This window comes from Monodelphis domestica, chromosome 4 (assembly GCF_027887165.1).
Source record: "Monodelphis domestica isolate mMonDom1 chromosome 4, mMonDom1.pri, whole genome shotgun sequence".
NCBI lineage: Eukaryota > Metazoa > Chordata > Mammalia > Didelphimorphia > Didelphidae > Monodelphis > Monodelphis domestica.
This window is the reverse complement of record NC_077230.1, coordinates 431,916,595-431,942,837: the sequence shown is the minus strand read 5'-3', so window position 1 is coordinate 431,942,837 and position 26,243 is coordinate 431,916,595. Positions and strand designations below refer to the sequence as shown.

At 44.8% G+C, this 26,243-nt stretch overlaps 1 protein-coding gene across 1 annotated transcript in view; it reads right to left on the bottom strand.

Annotated features, from left to right (window-relative positions):
• LOC103103694 (zinc finger protein 260-like) overlaps positions 1-24,473 on the bottom strand; it is a 197,825-nt gene extending 173,352 nt beyond the window's left edge. Inside the window, exons 1-2 of the mRNA XM_056825526.1 lie at positions 24,041-24,473; positions 15,181-15,307 (exon numbers count right to left, since the gene is read on the bottom strand). Of these exons, the coding sequence (XP_056681504.1) occupies positions 15,181-15,288 (108 nt within the window). The 5' untranslated portion in view covers positions 15,289-15,307; positions 24,041-24,473. The remainder of the gene's footprint in view (positions 1-15,180; positions 15,308-24,040) is intronic.
• Positions 24,474-26,243: the final 1,770 nt, after the last annotated feature.

Here is a 26,243-nt window from a genome sequence, read left to right as displayed (position 1 = left end):
AGTGGTTCTTGGAGGACGCTCAGGCCACTCGAAACTCATATGGACCAGACGGCCCCAAGGATTCAAAAATAGCCTCTCCCTCTTCAGTAAAGCACTAGCCACTGATCTCAGACCATACAGGCTCCAGTTTCTAGATGTCACCACCCTGCAACATGAGGATGACCTCCTCCTGGTCACCCCCTCGGAAGAGGAATGTAAAGCGGCTACCTGTGAGCTGCTAGAACACCTGCAGACAGTGGGATACAAGGTGAGTGCTAAAAAAGCCCAAATAGCCCGTACCGAGGTTACCTTCCTAGAATACCGCCTCAAAAAGGGACAGTGTTGGCTTACTCCTGCTATGAAAGATACTATCCTTCACATTCCCACCCCGAGGATGCCACATCAAGTTCGAGAGTTCTTGGGGTCTGTAAAGTACTGCCTCCAGTGGATCTCTGGGTTTGCTGCCCTGGCCCAGCCACTATATGCAGCCTCGTGAGAGAACCCCAACTGGAAGTGGACCATGGAGATGGACTCAGCCTTTCAAGCCTTGAAAGATGCGATGCTCTGGGCTCTGGCACTAGCTCTCCCATACCCAGACAAGCCCTTTCAGCAATTTGTCAGCAAAGACAAAGGTATAGCCAAAGGGATTTTAACACAAAAACTAGGACTGTGGGACAGCCCAGTGGCCTACCTCTCTAAACATCTTGACCCGGTAACTGTGGGATGGCCTGTTTGTTTGCATCATTGCATCTGTTGCTATTCTTGTCAAGGACACTGATAAAATTTCCTACGACCAAAGCATTGTTGTCACCACCTCCCACACCATTGAGTGTCCTCCGAAAGCCTCCAACCTGGTGGCTCGGGGAAAGAAAACTTGGCCAGCTCCGTGACAAGGGTAAGGTTCGTTTTAAGGGCCAAATGACGTTTCTCCACGATCTGGTTTCAGCTTGCCGGGCCTGTCAATTTATGCACACAGGGAAAACCCTCCCTCAATACCGGGGTTAGATAATGAGGGGCTCAGCCCTGCGAAAACCAGAAGGTCGGTTTCACCAAAATCAAGCCTGACAGGTATGGTTAGAGGTATCTCCTAGTCTTTGTCGACACCTTTATAGGCTGGCCTGAGGCTTTCCCCACTAAATCAGAGACTGCCCTCATAGTGGCAAAGAAATTATTGGAGGAAATCATACCCTGCTTTGGGGTACCCTAATATCTCAGGTCTGATAATGGGCCAGCCTTCATTAGCAAAATCATGCAGGGGCTGGCCTCCACCTTAGGGTCACTTGGAAGTTACAGTGTGAATATAACCCTCAGAGTTCCAGGCAGGTAGAATGTATGAATCGGACCTTAAAAGAGAACTTGTCTAAATTAGCCTTTAAATCTGGCAGAGACTGGGTGACCCTTCTCCCTCTGGCCCTTTTTATATCCCACAATACCCCAGGGCCACTATCCCTGTCCCCCTATAAAGTCCTGTACATATCTGTTCCCCCAATCCTCCAGTCTTTCACTGCCCATTCCCCCTCTTCCTCAGCCCCCCCATGATCTATACACCATGGTCATAGTCTTATCCGGGTTCCAACAGGACCTCTGGTCCCGGCTACAAGCAATGTTTAAACCCCCTCTGCATGAACCCCATGCTTTTAAAACTGGGGATTGGGTTTATGTTAAAAGACACCAGAAAGGGTTCTTGCAACCCAGGTGGAAAGGGCCTTTTGTAACTCTCTGTCACCCCCTCAGCACTCAAGGTGGATGGGATAGGTCCATGGATCCATCACACCCACATCCGTGCCACACCACCTCCTGAATCCAAACAAGTGGTGACTTGGGTGGTACACAAGCATCCTTCCAATCCCATGAAGATCCACCTACAGAAGGTTCAATGATCCTCCGGCTCCCCACCCCCCTCTGAATAATGCCGCTGCACACCCTAGCCATCCTGTTGAACCTACTCCAGACCAGCCTTTTCTACCAACTTCATAGGGAATCCTTCAGAAACCCGCACCAACTCTGGCAGTGGGTCCTACTGAGATGGGAAGATGGGAGAACAGCTGTCACTAACATCACCATCGATGCCCCCATTTTTCACCTACGAGTCTGTGAACTGTTTGGGCCTTCCCACAACCCCTGCTGTACAGCAGCCTCTGGCCCTCTTTTTCAAACAGGAGAGTTTCACCTCTTTGAGGCAGTAGATCCTCCCCTTTATTTCTGCCCAGCACCACCTCAGGGCCAGAGCAGTTGCGCAGATCCAGATGAGTTCTACTGCACATACTGGGGATGTGAGACCATCACTAATGCAGGGTGGATGACCCCAGAGGACCCCTTCCTTGCCCTCCTCCACCGGTCACAGTAGAGTTATCCCCTTATACTCATTGTTAGGCTTCACACAGACTCAGGATGGTTATGGGGACAGACTTGGGGGTGTCAGACAGTACATCTCTGGCCTTGATCTGGGCCCCCATTTTAGAATCAAGAAAGTATTCATCCCAGGGCCCTTTCTCGCACACATAGGCCCCAATGGTGCTCTTCCCTGGACATACCCCACTTGCAAGTCTCAGCCCAAACTCTGTCAGCATTCCCCTAAACCTGCTGGGACTCCTCCAAAACCCCCAAACCGTCCCCTCCCCCCTCCTTTTGATAGTCCCACCCTGATGCCCCACACATCGGCCCACCCCACCACCTTCCATTTGGAGCCCTCTCTGTCCCCAACCTTGGATGAGGATCCCCTCTAGCATCTGACACAAGTTTCGTACTGCTTTCTTAATACTTCGTTTCCAAATCTCACCTCCCATTGTTGGCTCTGCTTGAGCACCACCCCGCTCCCTTATTTTGATGCTGTGGCTCTCATCTCATCCTTTAATATCTTGGGCAGCGGCACTGCTTGCCTGCAATTGGGGAGACTGTAATGTGGGCCTAAACCTTCAAAACATACTGGGTGTAGGAACTTGTGTAGGGAATCCCTCCTTGTCCCCCTTGACCTGCATTCCCACCACTTATGACACCAAGGCCAAGTTCCCGATTCACCCACAGAGGGGGCCGGGGTGGGCTTGCTCCTTAACTGGACTCATGCCATGTGTCTCTCCAACAACCCTCCAACAAACTGGGGAATATTGCCAGATGGTCTTTGTGTTCCCCTGAGTCCAATATTATCAAGATGAGCAGTTCCTTGCCTCCCTCACCCTTCCTCCATGATCTCGCTTTGAGACAGTGCCTATCTTGGCTATAACCATGGCCACTATCTTTGGGTTAGCCGGAACGGGGTCCAGAATCACCTCTTTAGTCACTTATAATGCTAAGCTTGATGAATTACATATGACAGTCAATAATGATCTCCGAAGGATAGAGAAGTCCCTGGAGGCCTTGGAAAAATCACTAACTTTCCTTTCGGAGGTAGTCTTGCAAAAAGGGAGGGGCCTAGGTCTCCTTTTCCTCCAGGAAGGGGGCCTTTGTGTAGTTCTAAGAGAGGACTGCTGCTTTTATGCTGACCACACCGGAGTCATCTGGGAATCAGATGGCGGAGCTCAAGCGGAGCCTTGACAAACAGCAAAAAGTCTTGGAGAAAGGGGAACCCTGGTACGAGCAGATATTTAGCTGCTCGCCATGGCTCACCACCTTGATCTCCACCCTAGTTGGGCCATTCCTAATTCTCTTGTTACTCTTGACCCTGACCAACTGCATTATAAATCAGCTTGTACGATTCATTAAGAGCCCAGACAGTTCGCGCATTTTACAACGTGAGTCATCTTAGAGATCCATCTTATTTGCAAACGTTCCAGTCCTGCCTGGACGACAAGCTGTCTGTCAAGGGACCACTCACTGGAAGCCCAACCGAGAAATGGAACCAGTTCAGAGATGTGGTGACAGAAACATCAAAGGCAGTCCTAGGCCCCAAACAATACAACCACCAGGACTGGTTTGATGAGAAAAACACTGCTATTGAAGACCTATTAAACAAAAAGAACAAAGCCTTTATGGAGTGGCAAAATAACCCAAACTCTGCTCCTAAAAATGACAGATTCAAGTCTCTCCAAGCCACGGCACAGTGTGAGATCAGGAAGATGCAAGACTGATGGGGGGAAAAAAAAGGGAGAAGAAATTCAGCGCTTTGCTGATACAAAAAACTACAAACAATTTTTCAGTGCCCTCAAGACTGTCTATGGGCCATTAAAACCCACTCCCTTGCTATCCTCTGACGGTGACACTCTCATAAAAGATAAAAAAAGGCATCAGCAACAGGTGGAAAGAACACTTCAGTCAGCTTCTCAACCAACCCTCTTCAGTCGACCAAAGCGCCCTTGACCAGATCCCCCAAAACTGCACCATTGAACAACTTGACTTTCCTCCTTCAATAGAGGAAATCCAAAAAGCCATTAAACAAATGAGTACAGGCAAGGCACCTGGTAAAGATGGGATCCCAACCGAGGTGTACAAGGCCTTAAATGGAAAGGCACTTCAGGCATTCCATATAGTGCTGACCAGCATATGGGAAGAGGAAGACATGGCCCCAGAACTCAGAGATGCCTCCATCATAGTCCTGTACAAGAACAAAGGAGCACGAGCAGCCTGTGACAACTACAGAGGCATCTCACTACTCTCCACTGCTGGAAAGATCCTCGCCCGTGTTAGACTCAACAGACTCCTGTCATCTATCTCAGAGCAGAACCTGCCTGAATCACAATGAGGCTTCCGACCAGATCGCAGCACCATTAACATGTTCTCCAAGGTTAGGCAAATGCAGGAAAAATGCCTTGAGCAGAACCTGAGTCTCTACGTTGTCTTCATAGACTTGACGAAGGCGTTCAACACAGTGAACAGGGATGCATTGTGGGTGATCCTTAGCAAGCTCAGTTGCCCAGCAAAATTCGTCAAACTGATCCAGCTCTTTCATGTCGACATGACAGGGGAAGTCCTATCTGGTGGAGAGGCTTCCAATCGCTTCAACATCTCCAATGGTGTGAAACAAGGCTGCATCCTTGCTCCAGTGCTATTCAACCTATTTTTCACCCAAGTATTATGACATGCTGTGATGGATCTAGACCTAGGCGTCTACATCAAATACTGACTGGATGGCTCACTATTCGACCTTCACCACCTGACCGCAAAAACAAAGACAACAGAGAGACTCATCCTGGAAGCTCTCTTCGCAGATGACTGTGCTCTCATGGCCCACCAAGAAAATCATCTTCAAACCATTGTGGACAGATTTTCTACCGCAACAAAATCGTTTGGCCTGACTATCAGCCTCAGCAAAACAGAGGTACTGTTTCAACCTGCACCAGGGAGGCCTAACTAACCAGCCGTGCGTTACATTCGACGGCACGCAGCTTTCCAACGTCAACACTTTCAAGTACCTGGGCGGCACCATCGCCAATGACAGATCCCTAGACATCAATGCCAGGATCCAAAAGGCCAGCCAGGCACTCAGGTGGCTGTGCTCCAAGGTCCTCCAGCACAGCAGTGTAAGCACTGCAACGAAGCTCAAAGTGTATAATGCAGTGGTCCTCAGCTTGCTCCTGTACAGTTGTGAGACATGGACACTGTACCAAAAGCACATGAAACAGCTGGAGCAATTCCACCAACGTTCTCTCCAATCAATCATGAGGATCTGATGGCAGGACCGTATCACCAACCAGTAAGTCCTCGACAGAGCCAACTCCACCAGTATTGAAGCCATGATCCTCAAAACCCAGCTACGATGGTCTGGACACATCATTTGCATGGACCCACAGTGAATACCAAGACAGGTCATCTCCATGAGGATTCCTCATATTCCATAAGAAGTGGGGAATGTAGAAGGTCAGAATGACCTCTCTTGCACAAGTCTGCATAACCGCTAGCCAGGAACACCCTGCATTGTGAAACCCTCAGCAAGCTGCAACTGCCAAACTGAAATATCCTGTTATTCAGGTTATTCCTGTTATTTGTTTTAGCCCCCTATGCTTATGCTATAAAAGGTGTTCCCCTAGCTGAGCCAGGGCGGTCCCTTGTAGGGGACAATCAGACCACAACGCCTTGATAGAGTCACACGTGGTAGCTGCAGAGACCACAGAGTGGTCCTTGGTGAGATGTGACTGCCCACTTTATCCCCTTTACATGACTTCTTTCATCAACGCCCCTTATCTGTGATTTGACATGATTACTATTCCCCCTAGTCTCAAAAAAAATAATGTAAGAGCAAAACACATGTACCCTTATTCCCCCAAAACATCCCCAAATGATCAGACCCTCAACCCAATCCCCAAAAGACTATCATGGCTTAACTTTTACTTAGGTACATAATTCCCAGCAAAACCACAGCTACAGGCCAAGTCCAAGAACTTTCCCACTCACAGAAGCTTATTCGCATGAATAGCCCACAAATCAATCACTGAGGTCTAAGTGATAAGTACAAATACATTAAGCTTCAGTATGCCTCAGTGACTCGATTACACAAACCAGTAACTCAGAAACTCCCTAGAAATGACCAGTCTAAATTTGAATTGTGTTCCAAGACCTCTCAGCCTCGATGATATGATTTTTGAATTGTCTTCGAAGAACTTCTGATTATTCTATTTTATTAAAAGCAATACGTAATTTTCCTTGATTGTAAGCTCAAAGCTTCTCACAGGATAATGAGAAAATTAAGCCACCTGTCAAAATCATTTATCTTGTGTTCAACCTTTATCCTGTCTTTAATCACAATATGAAAATATAGGATGTTAATCAAGTGATTAGTTAAAAGTTAATGTATCACTTTTTCAATTCTCTCTTTGATTTTGTGTACCCACAGGCCAAGAAAATGGGTATAAAAATAAATCCCAGGCCTGGGAATGTCAGAACAGCTGTTAGATGCAAAACAGTCCCACGGCCATAATGATTAAGCTGTTGTACGTTTATTATTTATTTTATTTTATTTTGACTGATCGTTTGTCACCTGTCAGGAACCCTGGAGTTGCAAGTGAGGCTGGACCCTGACCACAGCAGTTCCTCTTTTGGAGAAGCCCCAGCACGCTAGTAATAAAGGTAACCCTTTGCTTACTTGCATTTTCCCCGTGTTTCAATTCTTGGGGGATTTCTCAAACCCTACACAATGAAGACTACAACTTCCACTACTACTACTACTACTAACACTATTATTATTTTTTACTTAAAGTTATTAAGTTACAGCTTCATAATTTTAACTATAACACCAGTCCAGCTTTATTGTGAGACCAAATCTCAATGGAGCTATTTCTTTTTGGCTTGGAAACATTTTTGCATTTTCATGGTTAGAAATTCAATCAAAATTTGCACTACACAAGAGAAGCAGTCTGTTAACTGAGCTATAGGGAAGGTGTTTTCCATCGCTATTTCAGGAAAGGAAATTTCCTCATTCAAAGGTTCTGAAACAGGTCTGTTTCTGGTAGGGTGGATGTTTGCCAATTGATCCTGTAAGAAACATTTTAAGTTTTCAAACTGGGCTTGTATGTCCTCTTGTATCTTTTTTATGTCCTCAATATTTTGAGTGTTTATGAATTTCAGCTTTAATTTTTTTATGTTAGCATCTCTAAACACAGTGCTGAGGACCACAAAAATATTACCTATTAATATAAAAAATTGGAGGTATGATGTATTCCTCAATGTCCCTAATTCTTCAACCACCATATACATGTCGAAGAATGTAGTATTCATTTATGTATGTGTATATATATATATGTATATATATATATTAATTATTTTTCTAATGGTCTTCACAAAACACGTGGGGAGCAGGACAAAGCCAAAACTTTCTACAGGTTTGTTTTTTTTTTTCACTCCTAATCTAGGCAATTGTTCCCTAAGGGAAAGGAGATTTAGAAACAGCTCTCCCAGCCAGGAACTTAGGGCCCTGTTGCTAAGATTTAAAACAGCTGTGTTCTATCTAATTTAAGGAGAGAGGCCCAAAAGCAGGAAAATGAGCTTTGTACTCTGGTGGTCTAGCTGTTTTTGTTGCGAGAGATTGAAGCAAGGGCTCTGTTTTCCAGAGTTTCCTCGCTGCTAATCAACAACGGTCAGCTAACTATATTTAGCTATCTAGCTAGCTACCAGAGTCACACAGCTAGGAAGTAACATTTGAACCTAGGACCTTCTGTCTCTAGGCCTGGCTCTCAATCCACTGAGCCACCCAGCTGCCCCTTAAAAGGAAAAAAAAAACCTGCTGATTCCAATTTAACTTAAGGAGAAGAGAGAAGAAGTGTTTTATACTCACCTGTTCTAACAGCTGTGTCTTTAAGCCAAGTTAGGTGTTAAAAAGGACTGAGTGTGGAGAAAGTAGAGTAAAAGTCAAGAAAATTCAGGAAATTTATTGAGGGTACTCATTAAACTTTCATTGTCAGCCAAACTGTGATATTGAAATCACTTTAAAAGACTCATATATATTAATTTAAGGTCGCCAAGGAATTCACTTATGTAATTCCTCAATGAAACACTCAAGTCGCCTCAATGAAACACTCAAATTGTTATGGTGTTTTAATTACAACAGGAGGAAGAAAGTATTAGAGAGATGGAGGGAGGGGGGAGGGAGGGAGGGAGAAAAAGAGACAGAGACAGAGAGAGAGAGAGAGAGAGAGAGAGAGAGAGAGAGAGAGAGAGAGAGAGAGAGAGAGAGAGAAGGAAAAAAGGGAGAGAAGGAAAGAAGGTCAACTCAGAACCACTCTGGCTCAGGCTGAGCCAAAGCGGGCGTTAAGGCCTTGAATAGCCAAGGCAGGGAAAGGGATTAGTCCTTATCACTGACGTGAACAATCTGAAGGAAAGCAGTCCTTGGGACTCCTCCAACCTCAAGCACAAGCCTCGAACTGAATCTAGACCTCCTCTCAGGAAGTCCTGAGAACTCCAGAGGCTGTTCTCTACCTCACTTCCTATGTCTCACATGTGCCAATGGTCTCTCTAGTTTGACCTAGGACCACCCAGAGGTCTGTCGTTTTTTACACATGTCTGTTGAAGGCCATATTCTCAAATAATTAAATGTTGAGTTTGCTGCAGCCCTTCCTAATCTTGTTACACTGAGTAGGGTGGAGAATGTAGTTTCCAAGACCTGATTCTGCTATTCCAAGTATCTCTATTGTTATTCATCTGGAAATAGCTAAATCCAATTTTCTAAAGAATGGTCTGAATAGGGTGGAGTAGTTTTGAAATTCACAACACCTGTATGAATTTTCTTTTGATACCAGACTGGAGCTGTTTCTAAACGTCTTCCCACATTGATGACATTCATAAGGTTATCTCTCCTGTGTGGATTCTCTGATGTGCAACAAGATACCTGCTCCGTTTGAAAGCCTTTCCACATTATTTACATTCATAAGGATTCTCTCCAGTATGGATTCTCTGATGGGTGGAAAAAGATTCCTTCCATGTAAAAGCCTTTCCACATTGTTTACATCCATAAGGTTTCTCTCCAGTGTGGATTCTCTGATGGGCAGCAAGATAGTGACTCGCTGTGAAGGCCTTTCCACAGTGTTTACATTCATAAGGTTTCTCTCCAGTATGGATTCTCTGATGGGTGGCAAGATGGCCCCTCTGAATGAAAGCCTTTCCACACTGTTTACATTCATGTGGTTTCTCTCCAGTGTGGGTTCTCTGATGATTGGCAAGAGATTCCTTCCATGTAAAAGCCTTTCCACAGTGTTTACATTCATAAGGTTTCTCTCCAGTATGGATTCTCTGATGAGTGGCAAGATGGCCCCTAGATGTGAAAGCCTTTCCACACTGTTTACATTCATGTGGTTTCTCTCCAGTGTGGGTTCTCTGATGATTGGCAAGAGATTCCTTCCATGTAAAAGCTTTTCCACACTGCTTACATTCATGTGGTTTCTCTCCAGTGTGGGTTCTCTGATGTTTGGTAAGAGATATCTTCCATGTAAAAGCCTTTCCACACTGTTTACATTCATGTGGTTTCTCTCCAGTATGGATTCTCTGATGGGTGGAAAGAGATTCCTTCCTTATAAAAGCCTTTCCACATTGTTTACATTGATAAGGTTTCTCTCCAGTATGGATTCTCTGATGTTTGCCAAGAGATTCCTTCCATGTAAAAGTCTTTCCACATTGTTTACATTCATGTGGTTTCTCTCCAGTGTGAATTCTCTGATGGGTGGAAAGAGATTTCTTCCATATAAAACCCTTTCCACATTGTTTACATTCATACGGTTTCTCTCCAGTGTGGGTTCTCTGATGTTTGGTAAGAGATATCTTCCATGTAAAAACCTTTCCACACTGTTTACATTCATGTGGTTTCTCTTCAGTGTGGGTTCTCTGATGATTGGCAAGAGATTCCTTCCATGTAAAAGCCTTTCCACAGTGTTTACATTCGAAAGGTTTCTCTCCAGTATGGATACTCTGATGAGTGGCAAGATGGCCCCTAGATGTGAAAGCCTTTCCACACTGTTTGCATTCATGTGGTTTCTCTCCAGTGTGGGTTCTCTGATGATTGGCAAGAGATTCCTTCCATGTAAAAGCTTTTCCACACTGTTTACATTCATGTGGTTTCTCTCCAGTGTGGGTTCTCTGATGTTTGGTAAGAGATATCTTCCATGTAAAAGCCTTTCCACACTGTTTACATTCATGTGGTTTCTCTCCAGTATGGATTCTCTGATGGGTGGAAAGAGATTCCTTCCATATAAAAGCCTTTCCACAGTGTTTACATTCATAAGGTTTCTCTCCAGTGTGGATTCTCTGATGTGTGGAAAGAGAGCCCCTCGCTGTGAAAGCCTTTCCACATTGTTTACATTCATAAGGTTTCTCCCCAGTGTGGATTCTCTGATGGGTGGAAAAAGATTCCTTCCGTATAAAAGCCTTTCCACAGTGTTTATATTCATAAGGTTTCTCTCCAGTGTGGATTCTCTGATGGGTGCCAAGATGGCCCCTACCTGTGAAAGCCTTTCCATACTGTTTGCATTCATAAGGTTTCTCTCCAGTGTGGGATATCTGATGGTCTATAAGATGTGACATGTAGCTAAAGGCTATTCCACATTCGTTACATTTAAATGGATCATCACTAGTATATATCTCTCGATGTTTAAGAAGGTCTGACTTTGAATCAAATAGATTCCTACTCTGATCACATGCAGATGGTTTCTTTCCATTTTGAAACTGAGGATTGTCAAAAAGAGATGAATGATCAGAGTAGGCTGTTCCACACTCATTACATTCACAAGCTTTCTTTCTGGTGAGAAGTATCTGATTATCCAAAAACTTTGGCTTTAAGGTTGTATTCCCATTTTTATTATGTATATAAAGGATTCCTCCACTATAATTTTTCTGATGCTGAAGGAGCGCTGAACTGGCTCTGAAGACCATCTCATAGTGAGTACATTGATAGGCTTCTACTTGGGGAGGTTTCTCAATAAGCTCTATCCGTTCACTGGAAGATTCTCTATATTTATCATACTGAGAACAGTCTTTCCCTGGGTTCATTTTCTTACACTGAATCAGAAATGAATATTGCCTGACACTCTTTCCATCTTCATCAAATTCATAATAACTCTTTGGATATCTCTCTACCTTGATATCAGAGTCACATTTTTCTCTCAAACTGAAGTCACAGGAAGCATGACCTATGGATCTTTCCTGGTGAGAGTCTTCTGCAAAAATGCTCAACTTTGTACCCATCTCCTTCACCTTAAACTTGAACTCTGCAATGAAAGGAAACAGAAATATATATATATATATATATATACACACACACACAGACATTCACATGCCTATAAGTATAGCCTCTTCCCATTACTGAACAGAAAGTGAACCCATGTATGATCTACCTCAGCAGTAACATAAAAAAAGTCTTCACACCCAAAGGGACAGAATAATCACTTGAAATGCCATTATCTCACATCCAAAGGATGATTTAATAATCAAAGACCTTCTCATCCAATCACATGGGATCCTCACAATACTTCTATCACACAGGTAGGCCCACCATCCTCATTAACCTTTACAACTGGGATATGAACTCATGTAACTGAAACTAGATTTGAAACCCAGAACTTCCTGTGCTCTGTTCATGATTTCGAACCCTGTTCTAGTAATATCTGGAGGCATCACACATTCTATTCTGACCCATCAGATATTATAGGATGGCAATTCTTTATTTGCTTTTTAAAACTGCATTTCTCTATCCCCAAAATTAAAAAACCTTTCAATAAACGCACTAAAATAAATGCATGCATTTCTTATTACCAAAATTACCATGTCGTCTATTGTACCTCAAGTCAATCTTTGTTCTATCATGAAATGGACACTATGTTTCACTAATGGTCTTCTAAACATGCTTCCCATTTTGGGGTACACAATGATGGTACAAGATGTTTGGACCAAAAATTCCTGAATGGCACCTTAGTCAATAAGTAATTGTACTCTTGTTATAAATATGTGTTTTCTCTTGGACAACAAGTAACTGAATATTTAAACCTAACAGGTGTCCTTCTGCAGTGAGTCTAAACTGTCCTGCTCTAGCAGACAAAAGATTTGATGGCCATGCAATGATTACATCAAGCTGTCCACATCTGAGCAAGTAGAATATATTTTTAAGTTTCTCAGCCTGTTATCAGATTGTTTCTGGTTCACAGAAAGGGTTGACATTCAAATGCAAATGAACTCCCAATAGATGGTCACACCAATGCAGGTAGCATTATATGTGTTGTGTACTATTATTAGAATAGTTCTGTTATAAGGAAGAAAGGATTTGAGCACATAAGATAGATCTGCAAGGGAGATGCAGATGCAGGGAAAAGATTCTAGAATGTGCCTGGGTTGCTCCCTCTGGCTTCCCAAAGTCCCCACTAAAATATTAGTTTCTGCACTAAGTCTTTTTGAATGTGAATGCCCCATGGCCTACTTATTGGCTTCCATTTCTCCTGGACCTAGTGAGTTTGTAGAGAACTATTGATGTATTTGCCCCTTCATGAACTTTCCAAGAACTGGGGTGTTCCTAGCCTTTCTACCTATCCCTGGCCTTTACCCCAGGGCCTTGCCTGTAAAAGTGTCTTCATAAATGTTTTTTGATTTGAATATACACTAGGATGGAGTCCATATTGGATGGTCTCAGTCCTTCTGTGACACAGGAAAGAGAATTACACAACCCATAGTTCTTAAAAATGGACTTAAAGGGTTAGAGATTTATCAATTCCCCAGAATGAACTGAAAGATCGTGGAATCCAACAACCATATTTTATGGATGGGGAAACTGCTTCTCATATTCAGTTACTTGCCCAGGACCTCAATGCTAGTGTCTGAAAAACAATCCAAAATCAAATCTTCCTGCCACAAAGTCTAGACTGCCTTTCACTACAACCCACAGATGTCTCTTATCATAACAGTTCTCATATAGATTTTTTCACCTCTCTCACCAGGACAGGAGTTTCTTGGGCCCTTTGACTCTCGAATCCATAAGGCTTCCTTTTGCTGAAAACAGGAGATGAAAGATTCTCTGGGAACTAGAAGTCCTGGCATGAGGAATAAGGACAGAATGACAAGAAAGAAAAACTTGTTATTTAGTCCTCACTCATGAAAGGAGACATTGCAAGGAAGGACCACAGGATGGTTCCCAGGAATCCTCCGGGGTACTTTCATGGTATTTAGTGTTCAGAACATTGGGGATTAGGTGGGGTAGAGAACACGCAATCAATTTGGAATTAGAAAATTCCATCTTTTTCCACTTTCATAGAAGGATGCAGCCATTCTGTAGTTTGTATCATCTAGGAATTAGAGGCAGCTGGTAATAATATGGAGGACTATATAAAGATAGGATTAAATCTTCCCTTGTCTATTTTTAGCTTATCAAATCAAGAAGTTAAAGTACCCATACTTACCATTAAGTATAAGAGTTCACTGAGTCACTTACTAGAGTAAATGACAACGCCAAAGGCCACTACTCCTCCATTGGGTAGTGCTAGGAAAATTGAAAGACTTCCATTGGTTTCTGTGAAGGGGGAGTAATAGGAAGTGACAGAAAGTGATGGGGAAAAAAGAGGTGTAAAAAGAGACCAACATGGTCTTGGATTCATTCCCTTCCTAATGTTTGGAGAGACTGGTCCTGGGCATTCCTTTCCTGGCTTCTGGAGATACTGATAGTGGAGATTCCTGCTTTGGCTTTGGAGGAGGGTGCATTGCTGGAACTCTGGCTGAAGACATCACTGGAACTTCTGGCTGAGAATTACTGGGAAATCCATGTGAAGAGAGAGTCTTGGGGAAGCCCTGCTGGGGCTGACCCTGGCTTCTCAGGAAAAGGGCTCGTAGGCTTATTAGAATGTCTCTTTATCTATATTTTTCCACTTTCAGTATAGCCACCTCTTTGAAAATAAAGCTGCTAACATTTTTCTGGCTTAGGGATAATGTTTTGAATTCGGTGACCACAACATTGAATTTATAACTCTATTATTTAATCAAAACCTCAATTTAACCCTTATAACTAGGCATGATGTCAGAAGACACCAGTTTAAATCTGGCCTCAAATACTTATTAGGTGTGTGCCCCTGGAAAACTTGCCTCAGTTGCCTGAAGTGTAAAATGGGGATAATAGCAGCAAAAGAACCTAACTTGTTTTGAGGGTCAAGTGAAATAATAATTGCAAAGAAAGCACTTAACACAATGCCTGGCATAGACTAGACATACATACTTACTTGCTTCTCTTCTTTTTCCTACATCCCTGCTGCAATTTGGAAGAAACCCAAAGGCAGGACAAGGACATACTTGCTTTAATAGGCCTCTGGAATTAACTAAGGAGCAACATGTCATAAATTAGGTTTGTGAATAAAAAGAATGTTTAAAAGGCCAGACTCATCCAAAAGAGGAATGGGTAGCCCTGGGAGGCAATGGTTCCCTTTCCTGACTATCTCTAAGGAAAAGCTGATGCATTTTCAGATACTTTGTACACAAAATTTACATGCAGGTAGACATTAGACAAAATAACTTCTGAGGTTAATTCCCTGTCTGAGATTCTCTATCCCTGGTTGGAACTTTGATCTGAAGACATCTAGAATCAGAAGGAGATAACTTCAGAGCAGGAGCAACAAAGAAACTCAGCTTTTTATCCCAAAATGCCAAGATCTTTTGAGAGACAATCAGGCTGCAAAAGGACATTGTCTATTGAACACAGAAGGCCAGCATTTGGGCTTTTTTAAAGAACTCAGAAATGCTTGAAACTCAGCACTCTTGGAAAGGAATAAATACACTCCTGCTGACAACAAATTCAGAGGTATCAGGGAAAGTGGTCCTTACCCAGGAAGAGAGAGTTCTGAGCATTCTCCAGCATGACCTCCATATACAGCTCTTTATGAGAATGGTCCAAGAGGCCCCACTCCTCCTGGGTGAAGTCCACAGCCACATCCTGGAATGTCACCAACTTCTAAAACATAAAAAATGGTAGGGTGTAGAGATCAATAAGATTTCAAAATTCATCTAGGCCAAACATTCTAACTCTCTTCAACCTAAAGGATGAAAGTGAAACTCAAAAGGGATTTGTCCAAAGTCCATTACCTATCAGAGAATTAGAGTCAACACTTTAAATCATTGTCATGAGAAACCCTTGTTGAGAATGTTGAGAAAAGCAGTTATTTTCTATTGGAATAAAATGGGGTATGGTGATCTGTGGAGGAGAAAGAGAGGGTGATGTGAAATTTCTTCCTTTTGAGAATGGTCATGAGTAAAAGGTTAGAGAAAATAATATGGAGAATTTGTGATAAAGAAGCTAACAAGTCCTACACTTGCTGGGGATGAGAAGTTTCCCATGATTCCTGAAGAAAAAGGAATAATCTGCTTAATTTCCCACAAGTCGGGAGGAAAATTTTAAGTCAATGAATACATGTAGAATATTTAAAATATATATTCACTATAATCTGTAACTAGCTGAATGGTATGAGACTATTTCTAGGCAAGGGGAGAAGAGTTTTTGTTATGCCAATAACTTCCAATAGAATAACTTTTGTCCATGTGGGATACATTGAGATGTTTTTCAATAGGGAAATGGATAAACAAGTTGTCGTATATGGTTGTACTAGAATACTACTATAATGGAATATTACTGTGCTTTAAGAAATGAGAGGGATGTTATCAGAACAAACTGGGAAAAATTATATGAATTATGATGAAAAAAAGCCATTCACTACCAAAGAGAAAAATGATAAATTCTGAGAGAAGACAGAAACTTTTAAAAAAATTTTAAAAAGTGATAAATGAAATCTGAAATAAAGCTCCTTGGTATAATATTATTAGTCTATGAACACATGCCAGATAAATGATGATTCAGGGCAGGCCTCCTTAGCTTAGCAGAGGACCCAAATACAAGGGATACAACTTTTTATGTATTAAAAGGAAACAATTAACTCCTTATAAACGGGCTAGAGATGTTAGACCAAGAAGGTGTTGGAACCAAAGCTCAAAGCACAGAGGCAAAATGAGAAGATCCAAGCAACCACATACAAAACTTCAAAGAAAAATGGGAATTGGAGCCAGGTGTGGGAAGAACCTAAAAAGGAATTCAAAGATCAAATAAGATAGGTAGAAGAAAAATGGGGACAAAAAACAAAAGTAATGCAAAAAAGCAACTTAATAAACAAAATTGGTCAGTTGAAAAAACAGGCAAAAATTGCTGGGAGCCATCAGACTACGAAGCTTTGACAGAGTGGTAGCTGGGGAGACCACAGAGTGGTCTTTGGCGAGATGTGATTGCCCACCCAACCCCCTTTTACATGACTTCTTTCATCAATGCCCCTTACCTATGAATTGTGTTATAATTAAAATGGTTGATGTTGTAAACTGTAGTGAGTTAAAATGGTGGAAGATACAAATTATGCTAGATATAAGAGAGGGTGAGTATATTTGACTGCAGAAAATATGTTTCACTACAGTGACTTGGTTTTTAAATCAAATATAAGGTGGTCTCCAGGGAATATATTCCCAAATTATGAATATGCCCAAGTCAACTGGGTTTTTTAGAGAATTTAATTAATAATACAATGAGGAATTAAAGAAAAGGAGGAGAGAGAAAAGGAATTAATGAGAAAAAATAGGTTGGCCAGGGCAGGCCTGGCCAACCCAGGCCTAAGCCTTAAGAGAGAAACCAGTCAGTTATCACTTACCATAAGATTTGTCTTAAGCAAGGATGTCTGGGGAACAGAGTTTCCCCAGAGGGAGTTCCAGCCAGAGTCAGCCTCCCAAGGGACTTCTTCTCAAGAGATCTTCAAAGGCCTCCTCCAAAAAGGATCTATCTCCAAGGACCCAAGGATGCTATCTCCAAGCCTCCAAGGATCTAAGGAATCTCCAAGCCTCTCCAAGCCTCCAAGGATCTCAGGATTCCTTTTCTTATATAGGTTTTTTTTCCTATGTTACCTCCCCTAAGTTCTTCTATCTACCAATCACCATAGATGTTTTCTAAAAGACAGCCCATCTGAATTCCTGCTAAGTCAACTAATCTCCTCAGTAAGTCTGAACCAGAGAAAATGCTGCTGTGTTGACTAATCCCATCAGTAAGTCTGAACCAGAGAAAACATAGCTGAGTTGACTAATCTCATTAAGAGAAAACTTGACTAATCTCATTAAGAGAAAACTTGCCCGACCCTTTTAGGTACCTAGCATCCCATTGTATCAATTCTAAAAAACAGGCATGGTTCAAAGAACTCCTTGCCTTATTATAAGCATGGGTCCAAGTACTTTCATTGTTTAGCAAGGAGTTTTCTCCCCTAAAGCAGTCTTAAGTACGGGTGGAGTAGAGGTCCTCCCATTTCTGATCCTGGCGAGTTCTCACATCAAAATGGGGAATGTTTCCAGTAGGGAATTTGTTCCAATGGAGGATTCCTCAATGTGGAAATTTTTAACATTCATGAGACTGAGAAATTTCAAGATTTACAATTGACATGATTATTATTCCCCCTAATCTCAAAAGAAATAATGCAAGAGCAAAACATATGTACCCTAATTCTCCAAAACATCACCAAAAGACCAGACCCTCAACCCAATCCCAAAAGGCTGCTATGGCTTAACTTTTACTTAGGTACATAATTCCCAGCAAAACCATAGCTATAGGCCAAGTCCAAGAACTTTCCCACTCACAGAAGCCTATTCTCATGAAGTCAGTACACAAATCAATCATAGAGGCCCAAATGATAAGTACAAGTACATCAAGCTTCAGTATGACTCAGTGACTCGATCACACAAATCAGTAACTCCCTAGAAGCCACCATTCTGAATTTGAATTGTGTTCCCAGACCCCTCAGCCCCTATGGTATGATTGTTGAATTGTCTTCTAAGAACTGCTGATTAATTATTCCATTTTATTAAAAGCAATACATAATTTTCCTTAATTTTTGCAAGTTCAAAACTTCTCACAGCGTAATGAGAAAATTAAGCCACCTGTGACAAAAATCATTTATCTTTTTTGCAACCTTTATTCTGTCTGTAATCACAATACAAGAATATAGAATGTTAATCAAGTGATTTGTTAAAAGTTGATGTATCACTTTTCCAATTATCTCTCTTTGATTTTGTGTACATGTGTGCCAAGAGAATGGGTATAAAAATAAAGATCAGACATCGGGAAAGTAGAGCAGCTGTCAGATGCAAAGCAATCCCATGGCTGTTATGATTAACTGTCTTCTGTTTGTTATTTTTGTTGACTGATCATTCGCCACCAGTCAGGATATCCTGGAGTCTCGGGCAAGGGTGGACTTTGCCCATGACAAAAAAATATTCAATGAAGAAAAGTAAAATGGAGCAAATGGAAGAGGTAGATCAAAAAGTGGTGGAAGAAATTTATTCTTTAAAAATTAGAATTGGGCAAAGAGAAGCTAATGACTTTACTGCACATGAAGAAACAAAACAAAATCAAAAGAATAAAAAAAAAAGGAAGAACATATGAAATATCTTACTGAAAATACAACAGACCTGGAGGAATTATTGGACTACCTGAAAATCATGATAAAAAAACCTAGATATATTATATTACAATGAATTATCTAAGAAAACTGCCTTGATATTCTTGAACAAAGGGTAAAACAGAAATTGAAAGAATGCACCAATCACCTTCTGCAGTAAATCCCCAAATGACAACCCCAAGGAATATTATAGCCCCATTCAAGAGCTCCCAGGCAAAGGAGAAAATCTGGGAAACAGCCAAAAAAAAACAATTCCATGATCATGTAGTCCCACATAGGATTACACAGGATCTGGCAGCTTCCACACTGAAGGACCAGAAGCCTAGGAATATGATATTTCAAAAGTTAAGTGTGTGAGATGAGATTCATTGCATAATTCTCAGAGTAATATTTGGCATATAAATCCAATTTTTAAGAACCCTTAGATAAAACTACCCCTCTGCCCAATAAAATTTTTAGTTTTCCTGACTTTTTTTCAAAAGCCTTAAGAAGAGTTTATCTATAGCCTGGGAAGCATGCCAGCTGTAGGAAGAGGGGCAAAATATGTTGAAGGAAGAAGGAACAGGAAGTTTCAAATGTATCCCAATGATCACAGGCTGAATATCCTATGATAGTCCTGGGTTTTTGATTGTGGATGTGAAGAAGGGATTAACTCTCCCCTCTCCCACTTTTAGATTTAATCACCAGAAGTGTATACACCCCCACATTTCCTTAAGTAAGGGGAGGTCTATAACCTCCGTGTGCTAAAAGTGGGTGACAAATCAGAAAAGACTGACTGCCCAAGCAGTCCTAAGAAAACTCTAAGACTGCAATTGGAGGGGCAGCTGGGTAGCTCAGTGGATTGAGAGCCAGGCCTAGAGATGGGAGGTCCTAGGTTCAAATCTGGCCTCAGCCACTTCCTAGTTGTGTGACCCTGGGCAAGAAGTCACTTGACCCCCATTGCCTAGCCCTTACCACTCTTCTGCCTTGGAGCCAATACACAGTATTGACTCCAAGACAGAAGGTAAGGGTTTTATAAGAAAAAAAAAAAGACTGCAATTGGTCCATGGAAAGTGGAGGAAAGCAGAGAAACTAATGCAAAGAAGCATCTTTAAAAGCAGTTGTAACTTCCTGTGAGGGGAGATCAAGTTGCAATTGAAGTACAAGTTGCAGGCTGGTAAAGGATTTGCTTTGTGGACCTGGGATTGGTGAAACAGCTCTTGGATTTTCCTTTAGGACTACCATGTGGGTGAGTGAAAAGGCTGACTCCTTTCCTGGCTTTCTGGAGGGACTAGCCTCCAGAGAGGCCCCCAATTTGGAAAAGGCTTTGTGGCTGAATTCCTTGCTTTATTCATAACCTGGCACTCAGCTGAAGGCTGAGGGCCCTATGGTGAGGACTAATTAGCCCTGACTGGGTTGAGACAGGGGCTGGTATGCTGTGTTAAAAACTTACTCTATCATCTTTCATGGTTCCCTTACTTTCACTCTCTCTTTTTGTAAAAAGTCATTCTGACTTGAGTAATTCTTTAATTTTTAACCCTTATATTTGAAACATCACAGCACCACGTCCTGAGGGATAGGACAGAGGGAAGGAGGAGAATCTTGCATCAGGATTACTATAAAAGTTTGTGGTTGTTCAGAGAAGGAAAGAGGACATTGTTGCCCTGAACAAGCAGCTTGTGTGGGCAGAATTCCTTTTCCTTCCCACCTTCCCCCCCTGATTTCTCCAAATAATGCCACATTTTCTCTTCCAGCATCTTATCTAAGGCTTCTCTCTGCTCCTTAAGAGTGATTTCTGGTGGTGCTCTCTCTCCTGAAATTCCACTCCACACAGAAGGGAATTAGGTTTAAAATCTAGGATCACCTCCTCATCAAAACTGACTATAGTCTTTTAGGGGAAAGTATAGTCACTGAATAAAAGAGAAGATTTCCCAGCATTCCTGAAGAAAAGACCAGACATAAACACAATATCTGATGTTCAAATACAAAATTTAAGAGAAGCATAAAAGAATAGATAAGAAAGAGAAAAAATATGAGGGCATCAATAAGGCCCAGTTGTTAACACTCCTATATAAAAAGTTGTTATCTGTAACTCTTTAATATTTTTGTCATTGCCATAACAGTTAGCATAAGTGTACGTAGACAAAGGGTTTGGTAGTAAGCAATATAGGATGCTATGCAAAAAAAAAATCAAGAGAAATGGGAAAAAGAGAAGTAAAATGAGGGAAGTTTTGTCAAATAAAGAGGCTCTGGAAGGGGGAGGGTGGGGGAGGAGGAAGGAGGGAAATTATTACAGGGGAGGGGAGGAGGAGTGTGGTGATGGATCCTACTTTAACCTTACTCTCATTGGAATTGGCTCAGAGAGGAAAGAACAGCCAGAATCACTGGGATATACAATCCTCTTCTACCCTGCAGAGAACTATTAGAGGAATAAGAAAGGGAGTGATTGGGAGGGGAGGACTATAAAGGAGAGTGAATATGGGAGGGATTAAAAACAAATTTTCCCTTTTCCACTGGCTAGCTGTGTGTCCCTGGACAAGTCACTGAATCTAGCTTGCCTCAGTGCCTTCCCCTAGAAAAAGAGCTGGAGAAGGAAAGAACAAACCCTACAACTTCTGGAAAGAATACCAAAAGCTCCCTCTGATATTCTTCCCTCCCAAAAGACAAAGGAAATTCCTGGGATTCTGAAGACTTCCAAAGACTCTCCCCTTCTTTTTATCCCCTCAGGTAAGGCTTAAGGAATAAACAAAGGGTTCCCTGGCTCAGGGCCAATAGCAAATGAAGGCCATAGAATGGATGGAGCCCATCCTGTCTTTTTAAAGACTAAACCAGTTCAGGAATCTTTTCTGTCCAAAAGGCCTCCGAGTCCAGGAATTCTGCAGGAGACACTCTTAAGTATGTCTCTCACACAGGAAATGGGTGGCATTGAAGGACACTCCAGTCCATCCCCTAGTGATTGGGGGATCCTGGCTGCATCCTATGCTCCCTGAGTGAGGCTGTGCCTTGCCAGGACCCTAACAGATTCTCACAAAAGGATCAGGGGAGATCAGACCTAAAAGGCACCCTGCATGCAGTAAGTGCCTGTAATCAGCTCCCTCTTGTCCTCCTGTAATAGTTAAAATGGTTTAGGCCATAAACGTAGGAGTTAAAATAGTGGAAGAGTAAATTGTGACCGCAGAAAATATGTTTTCAAGACAGTGTTTTGTTTTAAATCAAATATAAGGTGGTCGCCAGGGAAATATTCCCAATTATTAAATATACCCAAGTCAGCTGGGTTTATAGAGATTTTATTCATACAAATGAGGAATTAAAGAAAAGGAGAGAAAGAGAGAAAAAGGGGAATAATGAGAAAAGGATAAGCCGGCCCTGGCCAGTCCTGGCCAACCCAGGCCTAGGCCCTAAGAGAAAGATCAGTCAGTCCTTAATCACTCACCACAAGATCTGTCCAAGCAAGAATATAGACACCAGTTCAGCCAGCCATCCTTCTCCAGAGAGGGATTCTTCTGACTGTCCTCAAGAGATTGTCCCAAGAGCCTGTTTCCAGAGCTCTCTCCCAACAGCCTCCTTAGAGATGGTATTCAAGAGACTATTCTTTTTAGGAGACTGTCATCTCCTTATATAGGGAATTTTCTCCTATGTCACCTCCCCATAGTTCTCCCATCTACCAATCACAGTAGATGTTTTTCAAAGGACAGACCATTCTTAGTTCACACCTAAGAAGCCCTAATTTTTGAGTAATTCACACCAGGAAAGCTCTGAGTAAGTTTATCAGCTCTTTGCTCCTTGTAAATTCATAAGTTGCCTGACCTTTATAGGTACTTAGCACCCCTTTGTATTAGTCCTAAAATAGGCATGTCTTAAAGAACTTTTTGTCTTACTACAAGTATGGGTTTAAGTACTTTTCACTGTTCAGCAAAGAGTTTACAACTTTATCTTCCCCTAGGGCAGACTTAAGTAGGGGTGGAGTAGAGGTCTCACATTCCTGATCTAAGTATCTTCACTGCCCAAATGGGGAATGGTCCCAATGGGGAATGTTCTTAACCCAACCTTATGAAGTAGGGTCTGGGAATTTTTTTAAGGTTCACACTCCTCTGACTAGGGACACTTGGCCTCCTGGCTGAACCCTGACCAGGACCCTCCAGTCCCTGACTCTGGGCATCTCCAATGGCTTCCCTCAGGCTGGAATGTTCTCCTTCCTCCCTGGGCCTCCTGGCTTCCTTCTTCCAAGCTCAGCTCATATCTGACCCTCAGAACAGAGGCACCCAGGACTGTCAGAGCCTCCATCAGAGAGGCCATCCCATCCATACTGCACAGCCAGTGTGGATACGGCTGCTACCAACACTTGTCCCCCCACTAGACTGAGAGCTCCTGGGGGGCAGGGCCTGGTTCCTCCTTCCTGGGCTGCTCCAGCAGGTCCCCACAGAGGGCAATGTCTGCTCTGAGGAGGACCCTGAGAAGGACAAGACCTGGGAAGCCTTCAGGGCTCTGCTCCAGGCCTGCCCACACAGGATCCAAGTGGGATGGGGGTTCCCCTGAGGTCCAGTTGCCAAAAGGCAGAGCTTGGCCAAAAGAAAGAGAGAAGTAGAAGCCTGTGTCTGTGTGTGTGTGTGAACACCCGAGTGCCAGGCAAGCATAAAAGAGAGAGAAGACTCGGGGTCTATGAAACAGAGGAAGGAGAGAAATGGCTGCTGGGACTCAGCCCTGGGCACACTGCACTCACCTGGGCTGGGGGGCTGGGGCTCCCAGGGGCCATCCCTCTGGCTCCTCTGCAGGCTGAGCTGGGCAGGGAGGGGCAGGGATCCCCCAAGGGAGAGCTCTCTGTCTCCTCTTCCTGGGCAGGAGGCTACTGACAAAGCCCCTGGCCAGGTCAGGGCAGAGACTGCAGCCTACCATGGGAGGGAGAGCACAGGCTGGGTCAGGCTGGGAATGCAGAGGGCCCTCCCCTCCTGCACCCCTTCCTTAGTTACCCCCTCCCCCTCCTACAGCATCCCAGGAGGCAGAAGGGGCTGGGGGTGCCCAGTCAGCCCCTGAGGACCCTGAGCCACAGCCTTCCCGGCAGCCCCCTGCCCAACTCTCTCACACAATCCCGTCTGGGAGGGGGCCTGAGCAAGGACTCAGGGGGCCCCGGCTGGGGAGGCAGCACCCCTGGGTGCCCCCACGGTGGGAAGGAATGTGGCCGAAAGCGCAGGAAGCGGAGCCCCTCCCCCCCAACTAGGTCCCCAATGAATTACACAATCACGTGGCGCGGTGTGGAGCCAACCAGGCCCAAATCTCGGCAGGGGTAATCCCGGAGGAGGCAGAAGAAGTGCAAAGAGCGGAAGCGCAGGGAGAACAGCATCTCCGGCACAGAAGTCCCGACTTCCTCTTTCCCAGCGGCCTCGAGGCCGGCTCCTGCCCGGAGGTTGGCTTCCCTCCGTCCACGTTGTTTTCCCCCTTCGCCGCGAACTGCCCCGCCCCCGCCCCTCCTGCTCCCTCTTCCCGGAGAGCCCGGAAAGAGACGTTCGGGAGCCGGCAGAGTCTCTGCTCCCGCCTAGTGTGGGGAGCCCCGGCCCCGGGGTGTGCGCGGGGAATCAGGGGCGCCTCATGCGTCGGGGGCGAGGCTGTTCTTCGGTTGTAAAACAGTTTGGGAGGGAAACAGATTCTTTTCCGGCCCCCTTCCGGTAAAGGGCCGGAAGGGGCTGGGCGTGGCCGGGCGCGGGGCGGGGGCAAAGGCGGAGGTCCAGAGGGACCTGGGAGGGACCGGAAAGAGCGCGGCGCTAAGATCCAGACCCCGCCCCCTGGCGGCTGTCTCTCGCCCCGCCCCGGCCTGTGGCCCCGCCCCCAGCCCGGTTCCCCAGCAACCGCGGCTAGAGAAGGAAAGCCTGTGCTGGGCCTGAATGCCCTCCAGCCTCCGCCGGGTCTGGGGAGCCTCCCGGGCCAGTCCGGCTCAGAACGTGCAGTCAGGAGGGAATCCCGGGCCCCGCGGCCGCTCCGGCGCTCCCAGAGGCTTCACCCACCTCCCGGGGCCCCGGGCCGCCCTCCTCCCCGCACAGCTGCCCAGGATCCAGCCCATTCCCCAGGATTCGCAGCACTGAGGCTGTGGAGCTTCTCTTGTCTGCCGGGGTCCAGGGGCCCGGAGTGCCGACGGACCGCCCGGGGGCCCTCCTCAACAGTGAGCCCAGAGCGCAGAGGACACGCCCCCTCCCCGGGCTCCGAGGGGCGCCCCCTCCCCCTGCCAGCCATCCCAGCCGGGCACTGGGCTGTTGGGTATCCGGAGGGAGTCCCAGAGAGCCTCCTCCCGGGAGGCCAACTGGACCTCGTGGAGTGTCAGGCTGGGAACGGAAGATGATTCCTTCCCTTCGGCTTCCTCCTCTCTCCCATCCCCCACAGACCCAGGAAGCAGAAGGGGCTTTGGGGGCCCCCAGAGGAGGGCAGGCCAGCAGTCACCCCTCGGGGACCCCAGCCTGGCAGCTCCGCCTCCCGCCCAGCCTTGGCCTTCCCTGCATCCCCTCTCCTCCTCTCACACCCAGAGCTGGGGCCGAGGGAAGCCAGAGACCTGGGTGCGAGGGCTGGGTCAGGGCACCAAGAGTGACACAGGGGTTCCAGGAGGCCGGCAGAGGCCCAGAAAGCAGGGTGGCCCTGCCCTGAGTCTCAGCTGGGGTGGACCCCTGGGCCCCTGTGCTCTGGGTCCCCAGAGAGGAACTGGAGACAGGGAGGCAGCCCTGGGCAGGTGGGATCGCTGGCCACTGGCTCCTAAGTAGGTCGTGGGGGCAGGGAGGCAGGACTCCTGGGTCCCAAAGGGCAATCAAGAGGCTGGGAAAGGGGGACCAAATGGCCAAAGTGAATGGAGGCTGCCCCAGCCCTGGGGCAGTGAGAGGGCTTATGTAATGGAATATGATCAAGGAGACACTGTTAATGTTTCCGCCCTTGCTATTGTGTAGATCTAAGAGGACGTTGGTATTCATTGGACAAACATGACCTGGGAGGCTTGGCACGACGACACAAGGCAGATTGGACAGAAACTGGACTCTTATACATTTCATGACTGTTTTAGAGGCGGAGAAGCTCGCCTTCGTGGTGATGCTCCAGAGCTAATCGGTGACGCTCTGCTACTGTCACACAGACGTTGACTGATTACGGACAGACAGCCCTGGCATTGGATAAAGAGAGTGTGTCTCCCTGTGTTACTGTCACTAATACTGGGAAAGTCCAAACACCAGTGAATAGAACTCCTACATTAGACATTCAGGCTTGCCTAACTGGGATGTGCTTTTATAACTGCAGTAAAAGATTATCCTGAAGCCTTGAACATGACTGATATGACACACAATTGCAGGGTCCGTTACTGTGTAGGATCACGAGTGGACGGGCCGGTCTTAACCATCAAGTGACCACGCACAGCCCTTTTTGCCCCTGAACATAAAGATTCATGGTGTGGTCGACCAGGGGGTCAAG